This window comes from Talaromyces amestolkiae (genome assembly GCF_001896365.1).
Source record: "Talaromyces amestolkiae strain CIB chromosome Unknown scaffold11.1, whole genome shotgun sequence".
NCBI classification, from domain to species: Eukaryota; Fungi; Ascomycota; class Eurotiomycetes; order Eurotiales; family Trichocomaceae; genus Talaromyces; species Talaromyces amestolkiae.
The window spans coordinates 587,855-601,802 of NW_024468047.1; the positions used below are offsets into that span (position 1 = coordinate 587,855).

A 13,948-nucleotide genomic window follows, 5' to 3' on the forward strand; every position below is an offset into this window, starting at 1 on the left:
GACTGCGTGCCATAAGCGAACCCCAGGGATTAAGGTCATCCTAGGATTATAAAGCAGGTATCATCAAGATCTGGAAAGCCTGATGACGAAAGTGGATTCTATAGTAACGATGAGCTGATTTTTCCATCTCGCTTTACGCCTTTTGGAGCATAAAATCGGACACCATAAAAAGGCGTTGTGATTTTTTAGACACTAGTCTAACACCATCATTAGAATATTCCTTTTCTTCTTTTGATTCTCTTCATCCTTTATTCGCCTGGCCGCTGGGTCGTTAAGAAAAGATCATCAAGCTATTTGTATTGATACGTTCGCAATGCAGACAACCGTCGGTATCGCCGGAATATCGGGCAAACTTGCACAATGCCTCGTCAAAGAGCTACTCAAATATCCAGAAATCGTGATAAGAGGATATTGTCGAAGCCTGCAGAAGCTTCCTCCGTCAATCTCTCAATCAAAGAGGATCGTCCTCATAAAAGGGGGGTACGATGACCGGGAAAATGCCCGGAAATTTGTCCAGGGATCCGATGTGGTGGTCTGTTGCTATTATGGGGGTCCAGAGCTGATGACACATGGACAAGAAATATTGATCGACGCTTGTGAGGACGCAGGCGTAAACAGGTATATCGCGAGTGACTTTGCGGTTGACTACACCAAAATACCACGCGACGCTATCTTTCCGAAGAAGTCGGCTCAAATCGTGATGGAGTATCTCACGACTAAGAAAGTGTCAGGCGTGCACATTCTAACAGGTGGATTGATGGAGACATTCTGGAGCGATTTCTTTGGGCTTTATAACTCCGACAATCGTTCAATTTCATTCTGGGGCACAGGGGATGAGCAGTGGGATTTGACCACTTGCACGACTGCTGCAGCGTATACTGCCGCCTTGGCTCTTGACAGAAATGCCAAAGGGGTATTCCGATGTGAGTTGCTTGCACTCTTTTCAACCCCCCTGATCTGTTCTGTGATAGCTGACTTGGACAAAGTTCGGGGCGATCGCAAGAGCATCAAGGACATCAAGGGAATCTTTGAGACGGTCTATGGAATCCCACTTCATCTCAAGCAAAAAGGGTCTATAGATGAGCTATATCAAACCGTCGAGGAATCATTCAACATGAATCCGGAAGATATTTCAAGTTGGGCGCCCATGTAAGCCTTTGATATGAATTCGGCTCGTCTTTTACAGTGATTTGGACAATGCTAAACTAATTCCAGATGCTTTTCTTACTGGTGCATGAACTCGGAGGCTAGCCTCGGCGATAGGCTCGATTGCTACAGGTATCCAAGTGTCACGCCAGAGGACGTCGAAAGTTTTTTAAGAAGTCATACCTTGGAGATGCTTCATCGGGCCGATCAATCTTTTAATAGCTTAGGAAATTAATTGACAGAGAGCCCACATTAAGCCATCGATTGGAGGCGGAGGAGCACTGACCAGCACTTATACGGTATTGTTTTTAATACTCAAAGGAATGCAAAAAGCTACTGGATGATTCATTTCCCTATCGATGCAATCATTTGTTGACAAAAGTAAATTTGAATAGGGAAAGGGGAAATAAAAATCCTGCTAATCCATAGAGCTGTTCACTATTCAGCTGAGAACATATCTGCTGTAATGATTCTGGCTCTAGACGTATCCAAGCTGCATCTTTATTGATAAAGTCAATCAATATCGGATCTCTATTCATTACGTAACTCATCATTGAAACTACACATAACCATGGCTCCAACTTAGCTGGTCTCGTATGAGTTACTATAAGGCCTAATAAGAATACCTGCAGTTGGTAACCAGCAAGGTTTCCATGATGGTGGTCCCTAAGGCAAGCCCGATGACCCCTGGCACAAATTGAAGATGAGGACAAGAATAGACTTCATGGAGTTTGAATTAAACAGCGTGATTTTATCAAAAGAATTTTACGATGCACATAGCGCAAGCTTTCCAAATCAATTCCCCTCCTCTCTATTCCTTCCTCTCCCGAGGTGCAAGTCACTGGAGAAGCATATCACGCAAAGACAACGGTGTCTGAAAGCAAAGTATATCGCATGCACAGGACTCAATTGGCTTTCTCCGGTGATGCTCTACGCTCCTCAATGAGTTTTATTTCCCCAAAAGCAGATCTGATCTTCTCATGGCCGAGGGTCCGTTGATACCATTCGACAACCGCTGGATATCTAGCTCTCATCTGTCGGTCGATGATCTGATCGAATCCCCAATACAAAGCTGCAGCCACCGAAATATCTGCCAGAGTAGTGCTTTCCGAGCCAACATGTTGAGAAGTCGAAAGGTGTTTTTCCAGAATTGACAAAGATTTCTCCAAGCGCTGAAGAGCTTGGTCTTCAAGAACACGGTCGAATGCACCCATACCATACCGCCACATGATTAAGGTTGTTAATGGCTCGAAAAWTTCGTGGTCAGCGAAATGCACCCATTGACTGATCACAGCTCGTTGTCTCGCTGTGGCACCCAGTAACTTGGTTCCGGCTGGTCCACTTTCAGCAACATACTGCGCAATAGCGTCCGATTCAAAGAGTGCCAGGTTATCAGCACCGATGAAAGTAGGAACCTTTCCTAGAGGAAACTGTTCAAGGAATTCGGCTGATCGATTGGTTTTGAACATCACGAAATTAGGATCAAGGTCCACGGTAAGATCATTGAATGCAGCAACTGCTTGGATCTGGAAACACCTTAGTCAGTACACACTGAGGATTGTTTCTCACTCGTAAATCATACCTTCATCGCCCGCGGGTTGCGTGGGTAAGAGTATAGAGTTCCGAAAACCGTCATGTTGTATGTATTGAGAATTGCTTTCTAGCTAGGTTCAGTTCTTGTTTTTCTCTTCCTATTTGGCCATTTTAATTTGCAGTTCGGCACGGGCAAACTGGAAGTCACTGGGTTCATATACCCCCAGCCAGCAGATATTCTTGTGATATGACAAATCTCCGACTTCAGGCAAAAGAGGAAATGTCTTTGATCCAAGTTTGGATGGCGTTGATACAAGCTAAAACCCTCGCCACAGATCCATAATTGCTCTCAGACTGTGGGGCGTATTTGCAGGGACAGTCAAAACTCTATGCAATACACTGACAGGTATCCACAAAGGCAGGCCCCCGTCTTTCTGGCATTTGTAACGTGGGACTATGTGTGACATGTATTGTAAGTTCCAGTCGATGTCCAACATTGTTCCTGAACTACCGATTGCATACGACGGCCTAATCTGTACTTATCATGGGATAAGAGCCAACTCACACGCGCTTCATCTCGTCTAAAGTGCGAAGTATACAGGCATATAGGGAGGGATACCAGTATAGTATTTATCATTCAAGATGCCTCAATCTTCTTTTATACGTAGATTCCAGAATACAGGCAGATTGTTACAACTCTATAATAATCTTCTTTGCCGAAACACCGGACTTCTGCACTTCAAAAGCGCGCTGAATATCCTGGAGGCCACGTCCGGCACTGTACGGCTCCGGTTTTGGCTTTAGCTTTCCATTTTCCAAAGCTCGTGGCACAAATTCCCTCCAGATCCCTTGGCCGATGTGCGTATTTGGATCTTGCACAATGGAGAATGCAACGACTACGGTGCAGCGATTTTGTGGTTAGCTATGGGCAATGAGAGAATAAAGGTAGAGTTGATCCACGGAAAGAAAGCAAAATAAATATTAATGCACTTACCATACACTGGAGCGAATGTCTCCGTAGGCTTGTCATAAGGCAAGACACTTGAAACTTTGACGTGGCCTCCTAGAGTATTCACAATCTTGGCTATTGCCTCAAAGCTCTGGGGTTCGGCAATACTATCAAAGACACCAACGAATTTCGCATTGCGAAGAATGCTGACGATGTCTTCAATTACTGTTGGTGACTTATAATCTAGAATAGTATGGGCACCACAAGATCTGACGAAATCATGGTTCCGTGGTGAAGCAGTTGTGACGACAGTCAGTCCTGATGCAGCGGCAAGTTGGATAGCAACTGATCCGACAGAAGATGCACCTCCCCATACCAGAATCGTTTCGTTCCGTTGTTGAATATCTTCAGGTGATGGAAGTGGGAGTCCAAGGGTATCGTCTTGAAAAAGACCGGCTGAAGCAGTGGAAAGAGCAAGGGGCAATACTGCACCTTCCTGGAAACTCAAGGAATCGGGCAATTCTGCCGTAAGGTCTTCTATTGCTAGCGAATAGAGCTGGAATGCCGAATTGGCTGGGTTTCTAGTCATAAGGCCGGGGCAGTGTCTGTACCATATATCAGGGACTGGTCAAAGATACCTAGAGGTGATGAAAGAAAAAAACAAACAACAAAGCTAAAAAGTTTCCCAAGAGAGATTTCAAACTTACGCGATAACACGTTGGCCTTTTTTGAAGCGAGTAACCTCTGATCCGACTTCCTCTACCACACCAGCGGCATCTTCACCGAGAATAAAAGGATATGTACTAAGATAACGGCCGTGATCCCTAAAAGGTGAGTATCATGCTTTCAGGAAAAGGGCCAATCTTACTGGATCTTCCAGTCAACTGGATTCTGCGCCTGATGTTAGCCGAACAACTTGAATATAACAATCTTGATGATTTTTGACGTACAATGGCCACAGCAGCATTCTTTATCACAATGTCTCTTGGCCCGGGCTTCGGCATAGGCGCAGCACCAACAGTAAGTGGCTTCTCCCCAGCTGAATTGATCCAGGCAGCTTGATTGAGAGACATCATGTACAAGGAACGAGCAAAAACTTGGTCTCAGTATGTTTTATGGAAGAGTGGATGTGTAAAGGAACGATTTGGAGGAGCAGCAGTTCAGATCTTAAATATCACTGGATGACAAATATTCGCCAACTTGGCTAATATCCGGCCAAAATCCGCGAGGTCTCAAGATGATTACTGAGTCGAACTACGTAACATTTCTTGCATCAGTCAGTGAAAATGTGGGTCAATTCACCCATGGATCCGATATTAGGCTGTCCCAACTGGGCCGAAAGCTACACGCATACTAGATGATTTACTATAGGATAATATCACGAGTATGATCGTAATTTATACCGTGAGATTGGATAGAAAGTTTCCACATCCGATACAAACTCTCGGGAATTGTTCGATTCAAGTAACGATGAACATAGCGGGTTACTTATTTTTGCATATATAAAATGACTATTTTCCAGATTCACAGCCTAGAACTGTAACAACACTGCAAAAAAAGTCTCTTCGCACGAGTTAAACGTAAATCATCAAAATGCCAAACAATCGTGCTGCGTGGCTTCTTGCACCCCGACAGAGGCCCTTGGTTATCAACGAGGCACCGTTTTACAGGCCGAAAGCTGAAGAAGTGCTGATCAAGAATCATGCAATTGCTGTGGTATGTATCTTTATAGATGGAAATGACCGTGGGATGTGTTCTATGTGCTGAATTTGCTTAGAACCCAATCGACTGGAAGAACCAGTGAGAATCGTCTCAATTTGTCATTTGTTGCAATCCCAATTAATAGAAGCACAGACAAAATGGAGTTTATCGAAACATATATCCTTTTATTCTGGGCCGCAACTGTGCCGGCAAGGTGGAAGAAGTAGGTGAAGGAGTAACGCGGTTCTCAAAAGGACAACGAGTCATGGCGTAAGTTTTTCTCCTTTTCTTTGTCCTCCTAGTTGCAAAAATACAGCGTGATGAGGAATGTGGCCACTGTACTGATTTCTGACTTCTCGCTCTCTTCCAATTTCGCTACTTCAGACACATGCATAGTCCGCAAACTGGAAGCTATGCCAACTCCGCATTCCAATTGTATTCAGTAGCGTCAGAACGGCTTATGGCAAGGATCCCCGACACCGTCTCTTATGAGGAAGCCTCTGTCTTACCTCTCTCAGTCTCGACGGCGGCTGCCGGTCTTTACCTTCCTGAATATCTAGGATTGCCATGTCCCGCACCTGGTCCAAGGACATTACGTAGAACTATCCTCATATGGGGGGGTGCATCTTCTGTTGGAGCCACTGCAATTCAACTTGCTGCCGCTTCCGGATTGCGGATTGTTACTACTGCGTCTACCCCTAATCATGACTTTGTGCGATCACTGGGTGCGAGCGTGGTGTTTGATTACCGATCAGATTCTCTAGTCGAGGACCTCGTCAAAGAGCTCGATCGATGCGAGCTTGTCGGAGTTTTCGATGCTATTGCCGAGGAACAAAGCTTTATTCCTATAAAGACAACGATTGAGCATCTCCACCAGACCGTCAGGGTCGTCAGTGTACTACCCTACGATCATCCTACGGAGAAGTTCAATCCGAGATTTAGTACGTATACCAAACTATCTTTTGACTTTAAGAGAAGCTGAACGCGATGATCCTGGCAGTCTCTTCGTACGGAATTGCGTACCCTCCGAATCAGGGAATTGGTGAATTGATTTGGGGAGAATTTGTGACCGAAGGTCTGGCTAGTGGACAGCTTCAAGCTAAGCCCGACCCAGTCATTGTTGGGTCGGGACTGGAACAGTTGCAAAAGGCTCTTGATCTGCAAAAGGCTGGTGTCTCTGCGAAAAAACTTGTAATTACATTATAGGCATGGGTTTCAGTAGGGCTCTGCGTGGCTGGAAGAACTAAATTAGCTTAGCACATAACTTACAATCAATACTACTACGTAGTGAACCCACTGCTTAGGGTTTTGGCTGTCAGTCACTTGCATTAGCGTCAATTGGATCAGTGACCGGAGCCAATCAGGAGGAGCAAATCAAGACCTTATTTATCCACTTCGAAAAACGGACGAGCATGGAGCATGAGGCAATTTGCCAATTCTCATGGTGATACCGGCATTACAAATGCATTTTCATATTATTATATCCGAGATAGCCGTATAATTTGCTGCAAACCAGAGTGGCTTTATTTCATCCGTGCAGGAATGGTGGTTCCGGTACTGAGGGATATCAGGGAGTTGCATTAGTTTGGCTTCAGCAACGACATGAACGTACGAAGGCGGCGGCCGTGAAGAAGGAAAACATCTACCATGGGTTAATCCAACTAGTACTTATTTCTTTCGTAGTTTCTAATTTATATGGTACCCATGGCTCCTCATGTCTGGTTGATCATGTGCTTGTCAAGAAACTCTACTCGAACTCCACGCCACCACTTCATGCGGCCCGTCTATTCAATATGCCTACCATTCGAGATTAAACTATTCTTATCATCGGCGGCAGCTCTGGGATAGGTTACGGTGTTGCGGAGAAGTGCATTTCTGAGGGGCCCAGAGTTCACATTGCTTCTTCCAGCGAAACCAGAGTCCAATCAAGCGTCAAAGAATTAAGGGAGAAATGCATGGTTTCTACAGTATCTGGTCATGTCTGCGATTTGTCCCATTCAGATGTGGAAAAGCACCTTGAGCAATTACTTAGCGCCGTCGCGCCAATCGATCATATCGTTTTCACTGCTGGTAACAGCCTTCCAACTACCCTCTTGAAAGATATAGATTTAGAAACGATACACCGAGCTGGTCATATCCGTTTTGCAGTGCCTCTTTTACTTGCCAAGGTCGCACCCCGATTTCTCAAACCGGGCTATCGATCGTCGATTACATTAACCGCGGGATCTAGTTCACAGAAGCCATTTCCTGGCTGGTCGTTGATTGCGGGTTATTTGACGGGCTTGCATGGACTTACCCGGAACTTGGCCCTGGACCTCAAACCGCTTCGAATTAACCTAGTGAGTCTTGGGGTGGTCGCAACTCCATTATGGGGGCAGCACGGAGTACCCGACGAAATCAAAGACCACACGACGCTGAATAAAGTCGACGCACCGGAAGAAGTCGCAGAAGCCTACATTTATCTAATGAAGGACACCAATGCTACAGGAAGTTGTGTGAGTACCAATGCAGGTTCGCTTTTCCTTGCTCTGAGATCATTGGAGTTGGTTCTTAAGTAGGCATCAAAATAGGAGTCAAAGGGCCCAATCTCCAGCTCTTTTGCCGCTTAATCATCAAAAGCATAGCGTTATATATATCCTGGAGTTAATACATGTATAGATGTATGTGTGTTAATTGACAGGAAAAATCTAGATACACAGAATATACAGAGTATTTAGACATAAAGTAAATTACTGCCAAACCATCACTGACGTCAAGACGTTGTCGCCACGGATTACTAATTGCGTAACGGAATGCAGAACCTCACAGACATCTTCGTGTCTATCATGTTCATCATACGATGATATGCGTCAGAAAGAGAACTAAGCATGTTGCAAAATATAACTGATGTCTACTCGGAAAATTCCTCTGCTACTCATGCCTCAGCAGTTGCAGGCGGGCGGCAGGGATGATTGGACCGGTATAGTTGATCGCAAGGAGAGGAAGAAATTACAAGATCGAATCAATCAAAGGGCTAGACGTATGTCGTTCCACCCGCTTTTATGGCGTTAGTATCGCTAACATGCAGCCTCGGCTCCTGCGAGCGAATGCGAAAAAAATAAAGGATGGCGAGAAAGAACTAGATTCCCACACGTTGCTAAACAAGGAAGCTCAACACGCGGCAACACAGAAGAAAACTTGCAGCTCGACCTCGACCACGGCCTCGACCTAGTCCGGCAGAACCCATTCTCGCCGAACAGCCTACAAAATGAGTTAGCCTTCTTTACGGCTTKTCAACCTGACTCGGAGGAGACGCGTCAGTTTATTCAACGGTTCTCAACATGGATGGCGCAGCGCTATTTGCAGGAATGTCTCAACACAGAGCCACTCCTAGGTCTAGTCCAATTTAACGTTACACGATCACTGGTTGCCAATGCACAGATTCTCGGATATACATCTCAGCTTATGGCGCGGAGCGCTCAGTCTCCTTTTACAGCACTGGATTATACCGACCAAAATATCCTCCAAAGCTTGCCAGCAGGTCTACGGCCCACTGTTCTTCAATGTACCGTTCCTCATCATCCATGGATTGACCTCTTGCCAGTGAGCGAACTTCGAGATAATCTTTTGCGTCGTAGTGAGGATACATACGATGCAGCGGAGCTCTGTCGCGATTTGCGAGGCTTCCAGCTCGTAAGATGTGGGCGCGGTGGTGTGGTAGTATGGGGGGATCCGTGGGATCCGCAAGGATGGGAGGTGACGGATGCATTTGCGAAGAAGTGGTCTTGGGTAGTAAATGGCAGTCGTAGCTTGCGGGAGTCCACAAGCTACTGGCGCGAAAAACGTGGCGAATCTGATCTCTGCTTCCCAGGCTGTTCGACAGCTCACTCGCGTGTGACTGAGATGGAGGAGGACTTGGATCTTGCGTCTTTTTAATGAGAATCTTTTGACTCTCGACTCAATGAGTGAGCAAATTCAGAAACGTTGCGTCGTTTCATTCAATCGATATTGACGATGACCTTGGTCTTACTCAAGTATTTCATTGATATCAACCTCTTGCGCTGTTGATCCACTTCACCAGTAAGTACTGACTACAGATTTCCTATTCAAGCAAAACCCACAATATACAGGTATTATGTTTTTCCAGTTAGTGGCATGCATTAGTGGACCCTACCCAGCAGAATGGCACGCACTCAATATCCATTTCTGGCCCAATGCGGGAGATATTCAGGCTTTTATAAATGAATTTCACCGACAAATTCAAGGAATCAGGTCATGATGTGTCATGTACTTATTTTGTTCTATTACCTTATCTAGGAATAGAATCTCTTTTGAGACTAAAGCAATCCACGCAAGGTTGGATAGTCTGCGTATACTGAGGGTAAGGATATCCGAAGAGTGTCTTAGTTATAAAGAACACGCACAGTATCAATATTATTAGGGACGATCGTTAGAGAACTGCGTCAGATCGGGATGTGATACCAGGACAGAACAGGAAAGAGCTCATCAGTCATATGATCTTTCGAGCGGCGATCTGAATATCAGAACAGCGATATGATCATCATCTATATAAGCAGTTACTTACTACCACCATGTATAGCAACTCGTGTCTTATTTTAGTCAGAACGCAGATTATACAGAACAGCGACCTTATTGGTTTCTCAACTACTTCTGTCCATAACCGTCTGGTTATACAGCCGTATCTATACGTCTCTTATCCATCTTTCCCACTCGTTAGCAAAATACCAGTAGTGTATCGCACTCAGTGACTATCTTTGCTTTATTTCTGACATTTTTTTGGATGTCCGATCAATTTATGCGTCTAAACACCAATTATTTATTTGAAAGTTCAATGATTATATCGGTACGGATGACTGAATTAGAGATGATCTGAACGCTATCATGTGATTTACTGCATTTTCACATAAGTGATGTCTAAATCGGATGAGAACCTGGATTTGGATTGGTACACAGGTGTAAAGATGAAAACTTGCGTATTCTTCTGTTGTGCTGTAGCCGCGTCGAGACGTGCATCTTGCGGAATGAGGTTTTCACCCATCAAGGGGGTTGTCACAGCACTCTCCTCCCTTGCACAGCAATTTAAGAGAAGACTATAAATACAGGCAATAATTTGGAATATAAAGTAGACAATACTTTCTCAACAATAACCATTTACATACTGCATTCTGTTATTATCCTCAAACCAAAGAGCTATCTTATATATTTGCATTACTTCGAAGCAAGGCAAGATATTGACCCACTATGTCGTGGCTAGACAACCTCTGAAGATGGGACAGTGGAGTATGAAGGTTGTATTACTTACAGTGATTCTGAAAGCCAAGGATGCTCGGTGTCGAACTACGATTACAGTCAAGTACGTTCACAATTCGCTCATAAAGGATGGTTCTAATGAGACTTTTATAAACAGGCCTACCCTCAGTGCTGCCCGCAACTTTCGTGTCCCTCTGACGGTACATAGGTCAATGGTAAGCTAGGCTCCAGAACATGTTTTTCTTTTGCCATGGTTAGAAACTAACCTCTTAGAAAAGTAATGAGTTCTATGCTGGCTGAGAGGAAATATCATGTAACCATGGCATATGTTTGGTAACTTCCTTATTAGATCACTACCACATTTACGAGCGCTCAATGTTCTGTCTAGCCAGTAATTTTGAACAATATATCTTTCGACTACCAATAAATTTCAAGATACTTAAAGTTATCTATCTAGGTTCAAATGATTATGTAGTGAGTGTCAACTTAATTAGCTTGATATAGTTATACATGCAACTGTAGGGATATCATAAGAGGCTAGTACCTAGAAGTACAGATTTGACGAGGAAATTTGCGCCGGTTTCCAGAAGCGACGACTTGGGGAATGTAATACGTACAATTTTATACCACGTGGAGACGCTTCCACTAGCGGGAGATCCTCCGGCAACTTGAAAGTGAATTGATAACTTTAATAGTGCCACCGACGTGCGTACCAGTTGAATGCTGTGTTGTAAATACAGCTTCTGTATGATCTAACCATGTTCTGTTAGGTTCTGATCAAAGATTTCGTAGCGTCGATAAACTGGCAAGTGAATTTTTAAGTGATATTGAGAGGTTTTACTAGAAGAAGTTTCAGTAGCACCATAACCCCCCTTTCGGTATTACTTATATTAATGATGATAAATACACCTTTCGCTCTGGTACCGCCTACTCCAACATCTCCGATTCCATTTCATAACTTTTGTCAAGGATACCCAGATTGGAAGCCTATAAGTCTTCGTGTTTGAGCTTGGCATGACTACTACTAAGATTTATCAGCGTTTGTAGTTGTGGAAATTTATACTCCGTGATGCGACTGATCTAAAAAGGAGAAGAAAACTAACCTGTTGCGATTGCATTTGCAGCATTTATGGCCGTTGAACGTGTGATCCGGAAGACAGCAGCATTCAGTACAGTCGACAGGACAGTCGCTAGGTTGACAGTCGGTTTTCGTACAGGCGACCATACTGCTACTACGGTCAAAAGGAATCTCGTTTTCCGCGTCGCTCCCACCTGACTTCAATTCTTTCGAAAATGGTGAAGCAAACCGAAACGGACTAAAGTAGAAGGCTACCAAGCAGACAAGAAGAAATGTCAGACCAACCCGAAGCATATTTTTCTGTTTCAATCGAATGAAAGGAAGAATGATAGCAATACAGCAAACAAAAGAGGCACAATGACTTCCAGATTGCGTACGATGCGTTGATATCAATATGATAACTATTATCTATGTAAACGGTGCAAATGCCCTCTTAAATATTATCGAATTTTGGATTATACAGTACAATTCATACTCGTAGAAGTCTCCAGCCACGTTCCGCTTTAGTATTAAATTGAAGAAGTCAATCTGAAACCAGTGATTATCAAGAAAAATAGTCTGTGGTTTTTCTCAATATGGTTTCCTTCTTTGACCAAATTCATCATGTTTGATTTTTCTTATTCGCCTGTTTATGTTACAGTACGAGGTCCGTAGTCTAAGTATAATCCCTCTAATGTATGTCACAATTGGCTTTTTATTACTGATTATAAGATTTCCTTTAAGTTCCCTCTCACACTAAATATGGATTTCAAGAGCCCCCAGTTGGCTGCGGGATTAAAATGATGGATGTTACTACCATCTCCATCTCCACTATGGTATATTGGAACATAAGTATTCTTCGTATCTAGTTACAAAACTAAATAAAGTACATGTTTTCCGACAAGCATGATAGCCAAACTCATCACGGAATGTATTGGATGTGCTGTCCAATGCAAGGGGCCTCGTAGGCCTCACTGGAGAATCCTACAAATCTCGCGCTTTGCCCGGGCAAATTTATTTTAAGCCGTAGCATGCGGCAACTATTTCTCATGCTAATAGTTTCTCCATTTATGCGGACAGTGAGGAATGAAGTCTAGGCCAATTTGAGGAATTTGAGCCTCAGTTGCCGGCACAGCCTGCCTGCCTCCGTTGGAATCTCATGCGCTTCATCTTTTGGCAATGATATATAGTGTCCTGTAAGATAAACCTCCATAGCTGAGAGCATGTTTTCGACACTACAGAGTTCATGTTCTGTTCGCAGTTCTCCTGAAAACGGCGGATCCTCAGACAGCTTTTCGAAGGCTCACAAGACTGCTTTATACAACTTTTTTGTCCATTTGAGAAACACAATATGCTCTCAAATGCACATGCTCTAAAGGGTAGTTCCCTTGACAAAGGGAAAAATCCTAAATCACCGGAAAATGAATCTGCATTGTGGGCAGTCTCAAAAAAGCATTTTAGCACTCGCAACCTTTGCATCCTGGCACTCTTTTCAGGATGGAGCTCATCAATTCTCTGCGTAGTAATCGGTGTTTACATGATCTATGCTCAATTGCCATTGGATCCCACTTTCAAAGGGAAATCTCTCGAGATTGGAACCAGCATCTTTTGCTTTACTGCAGGCTTGGAAGGAAATGGTGAATATAACCGCCGCGGGCATCGGATCTACAAGATGTCAAAAGGCGTACAGCTATTGGTTACGCTAGGCTTGAGTACTGCGGTCAATGTTCTTCTCGATTGTCTTGGTTATATCCATGCAACTACGCTGAGATGGGCTCTTATACGGGAAAGTCGACTGAAGAGAAATTCAAATCTTCGACTGTTTTCGTGCTCAAAGTCTTCTTTTCCTAATAAATGGCATATGAACGCTGTTTATCTACTTGGTTTCATAATAACTTTTGGAGCTATGACATCAGTTACGTTGGACGCACAAGTGACCGGAGGCTGTACCGCGGAAAAAGCGTACAAAGATGAGTTTACAACTTATTCAACTACCAGCTATCCGAACGCACTAGACTTTAACGGGATAGGAATCACCGCATTGGGGATTGGTATTCTACTCCAGACTCTTGTGTCTACCTGTGCTATCAGTAAAAGTGACTTAGTTGCGACCTGGAGCTCAGATCTTTTGACAAACGCCAAAGCCTACCAGGGCTCTCATACCTTCGAAAATTTGCCTACATCTTTACACCGCTCAAATCACTCAAATCTCTCACGCAGTGAAAGTGAATTTACAATGCCTGTATCCAGTAAAAATGCTGAATCAACTTCAGGAACAAGGGATATTGCGCCTCCATCTACACATCCCAGAA

At 44.0% G+C, this 13,948-nt stretch overlaps 4 protein-coding genes across 4 annotated transcripts; 2 read left to right on the forward strand and 2 right to left on the reverse strand.

Moving 5' to 3' along the window:
• Positions 1 to 313: 313 nt before the first annotated feature.
• Positions 314 to 1,153, forward strand: BHQ10_006156 (uncharacterized protein; the record flags this gene model as incomplete). The annotated part of the gene is made up of 2 exons (XM_040878711.1): positions 314 to 923; positions 987 to 1,153. 2 exons carry the CDS (start codon positions 314 to 316, stop codon positions 1,151 to 1,153), a joined length of 777 nt encoding a protein of 258 aa, XP_040734660.1.
• An 898-nt stretch (positions 1,154 to 2,051) lies between these two features.
• On the reverse strand, positions 2,052 to 2,782 carry BHQ10_006157 (uncharacterized protein; the record flags this gene model as incomplete). Its single annotated transcript, XM_040878712.1, has 2 exons — positions 2,052 to 2,672; positions 2,729 to 2,782. 2 exons carry the CDS (start codon positions 2,780 to 2,782, stop codon positions 2,052 to 2,054), a joined length of 675 nt encoding a protein of 224 aa, XP_040734661.1.
• Positions 2,783 to 3,369: 587 nt separating this feature from the next.
• Positions 3,370 to 4,704, reverse strand: BHQ10_006158 (uncharacterized protein; the record flags this gene model as incomplete). The annotated part of the gene is made up of 5 exons (XM_040878713.1): positions 3,370 to 3,575; positions 3,674 to 4,233; positions 4,336 to 4,452; positions 4,497 to 4,519; positions 4,579 to 4,704. The coding sequence occupies 5 exons, from the start codon at positions 4,702 to 4,704 to the stop codon at positions 3,370 to 3,372; spliced, it is 1,032 nt and encodes a 343-aa protein (XP_040734662.1).
• Positions 4,705 to 5,221: 517 nt separating this feature from the next.
• On the forward strand, positions 5,222 to 9,244 carry BHQ10_006159 (uncharacterized protein; the record flags this gene model as incomplete). Its single annotated transcript, XM_040878714.1, has 8 exons — positions 5,222 to 5,344; positions 5,406 to 5,428; positions 5,483 to 5,599; positions 5,726 to 6,270; positions 6,330 to 6,500; positions 7,331 to 7,824; positions 8,255 to 8,348; positions 8,499 to 9,244. 8 exons carry the CDS (start codon positions 5,222 to 5,224, stop codon positions 9,242 to 9,244), a joined length of 2,313 nt encoding a protein of 770 aa, XP_040734663.1.
• Positions 9,245 to 13,948: the final 4,704 nt, after the last annotated feature.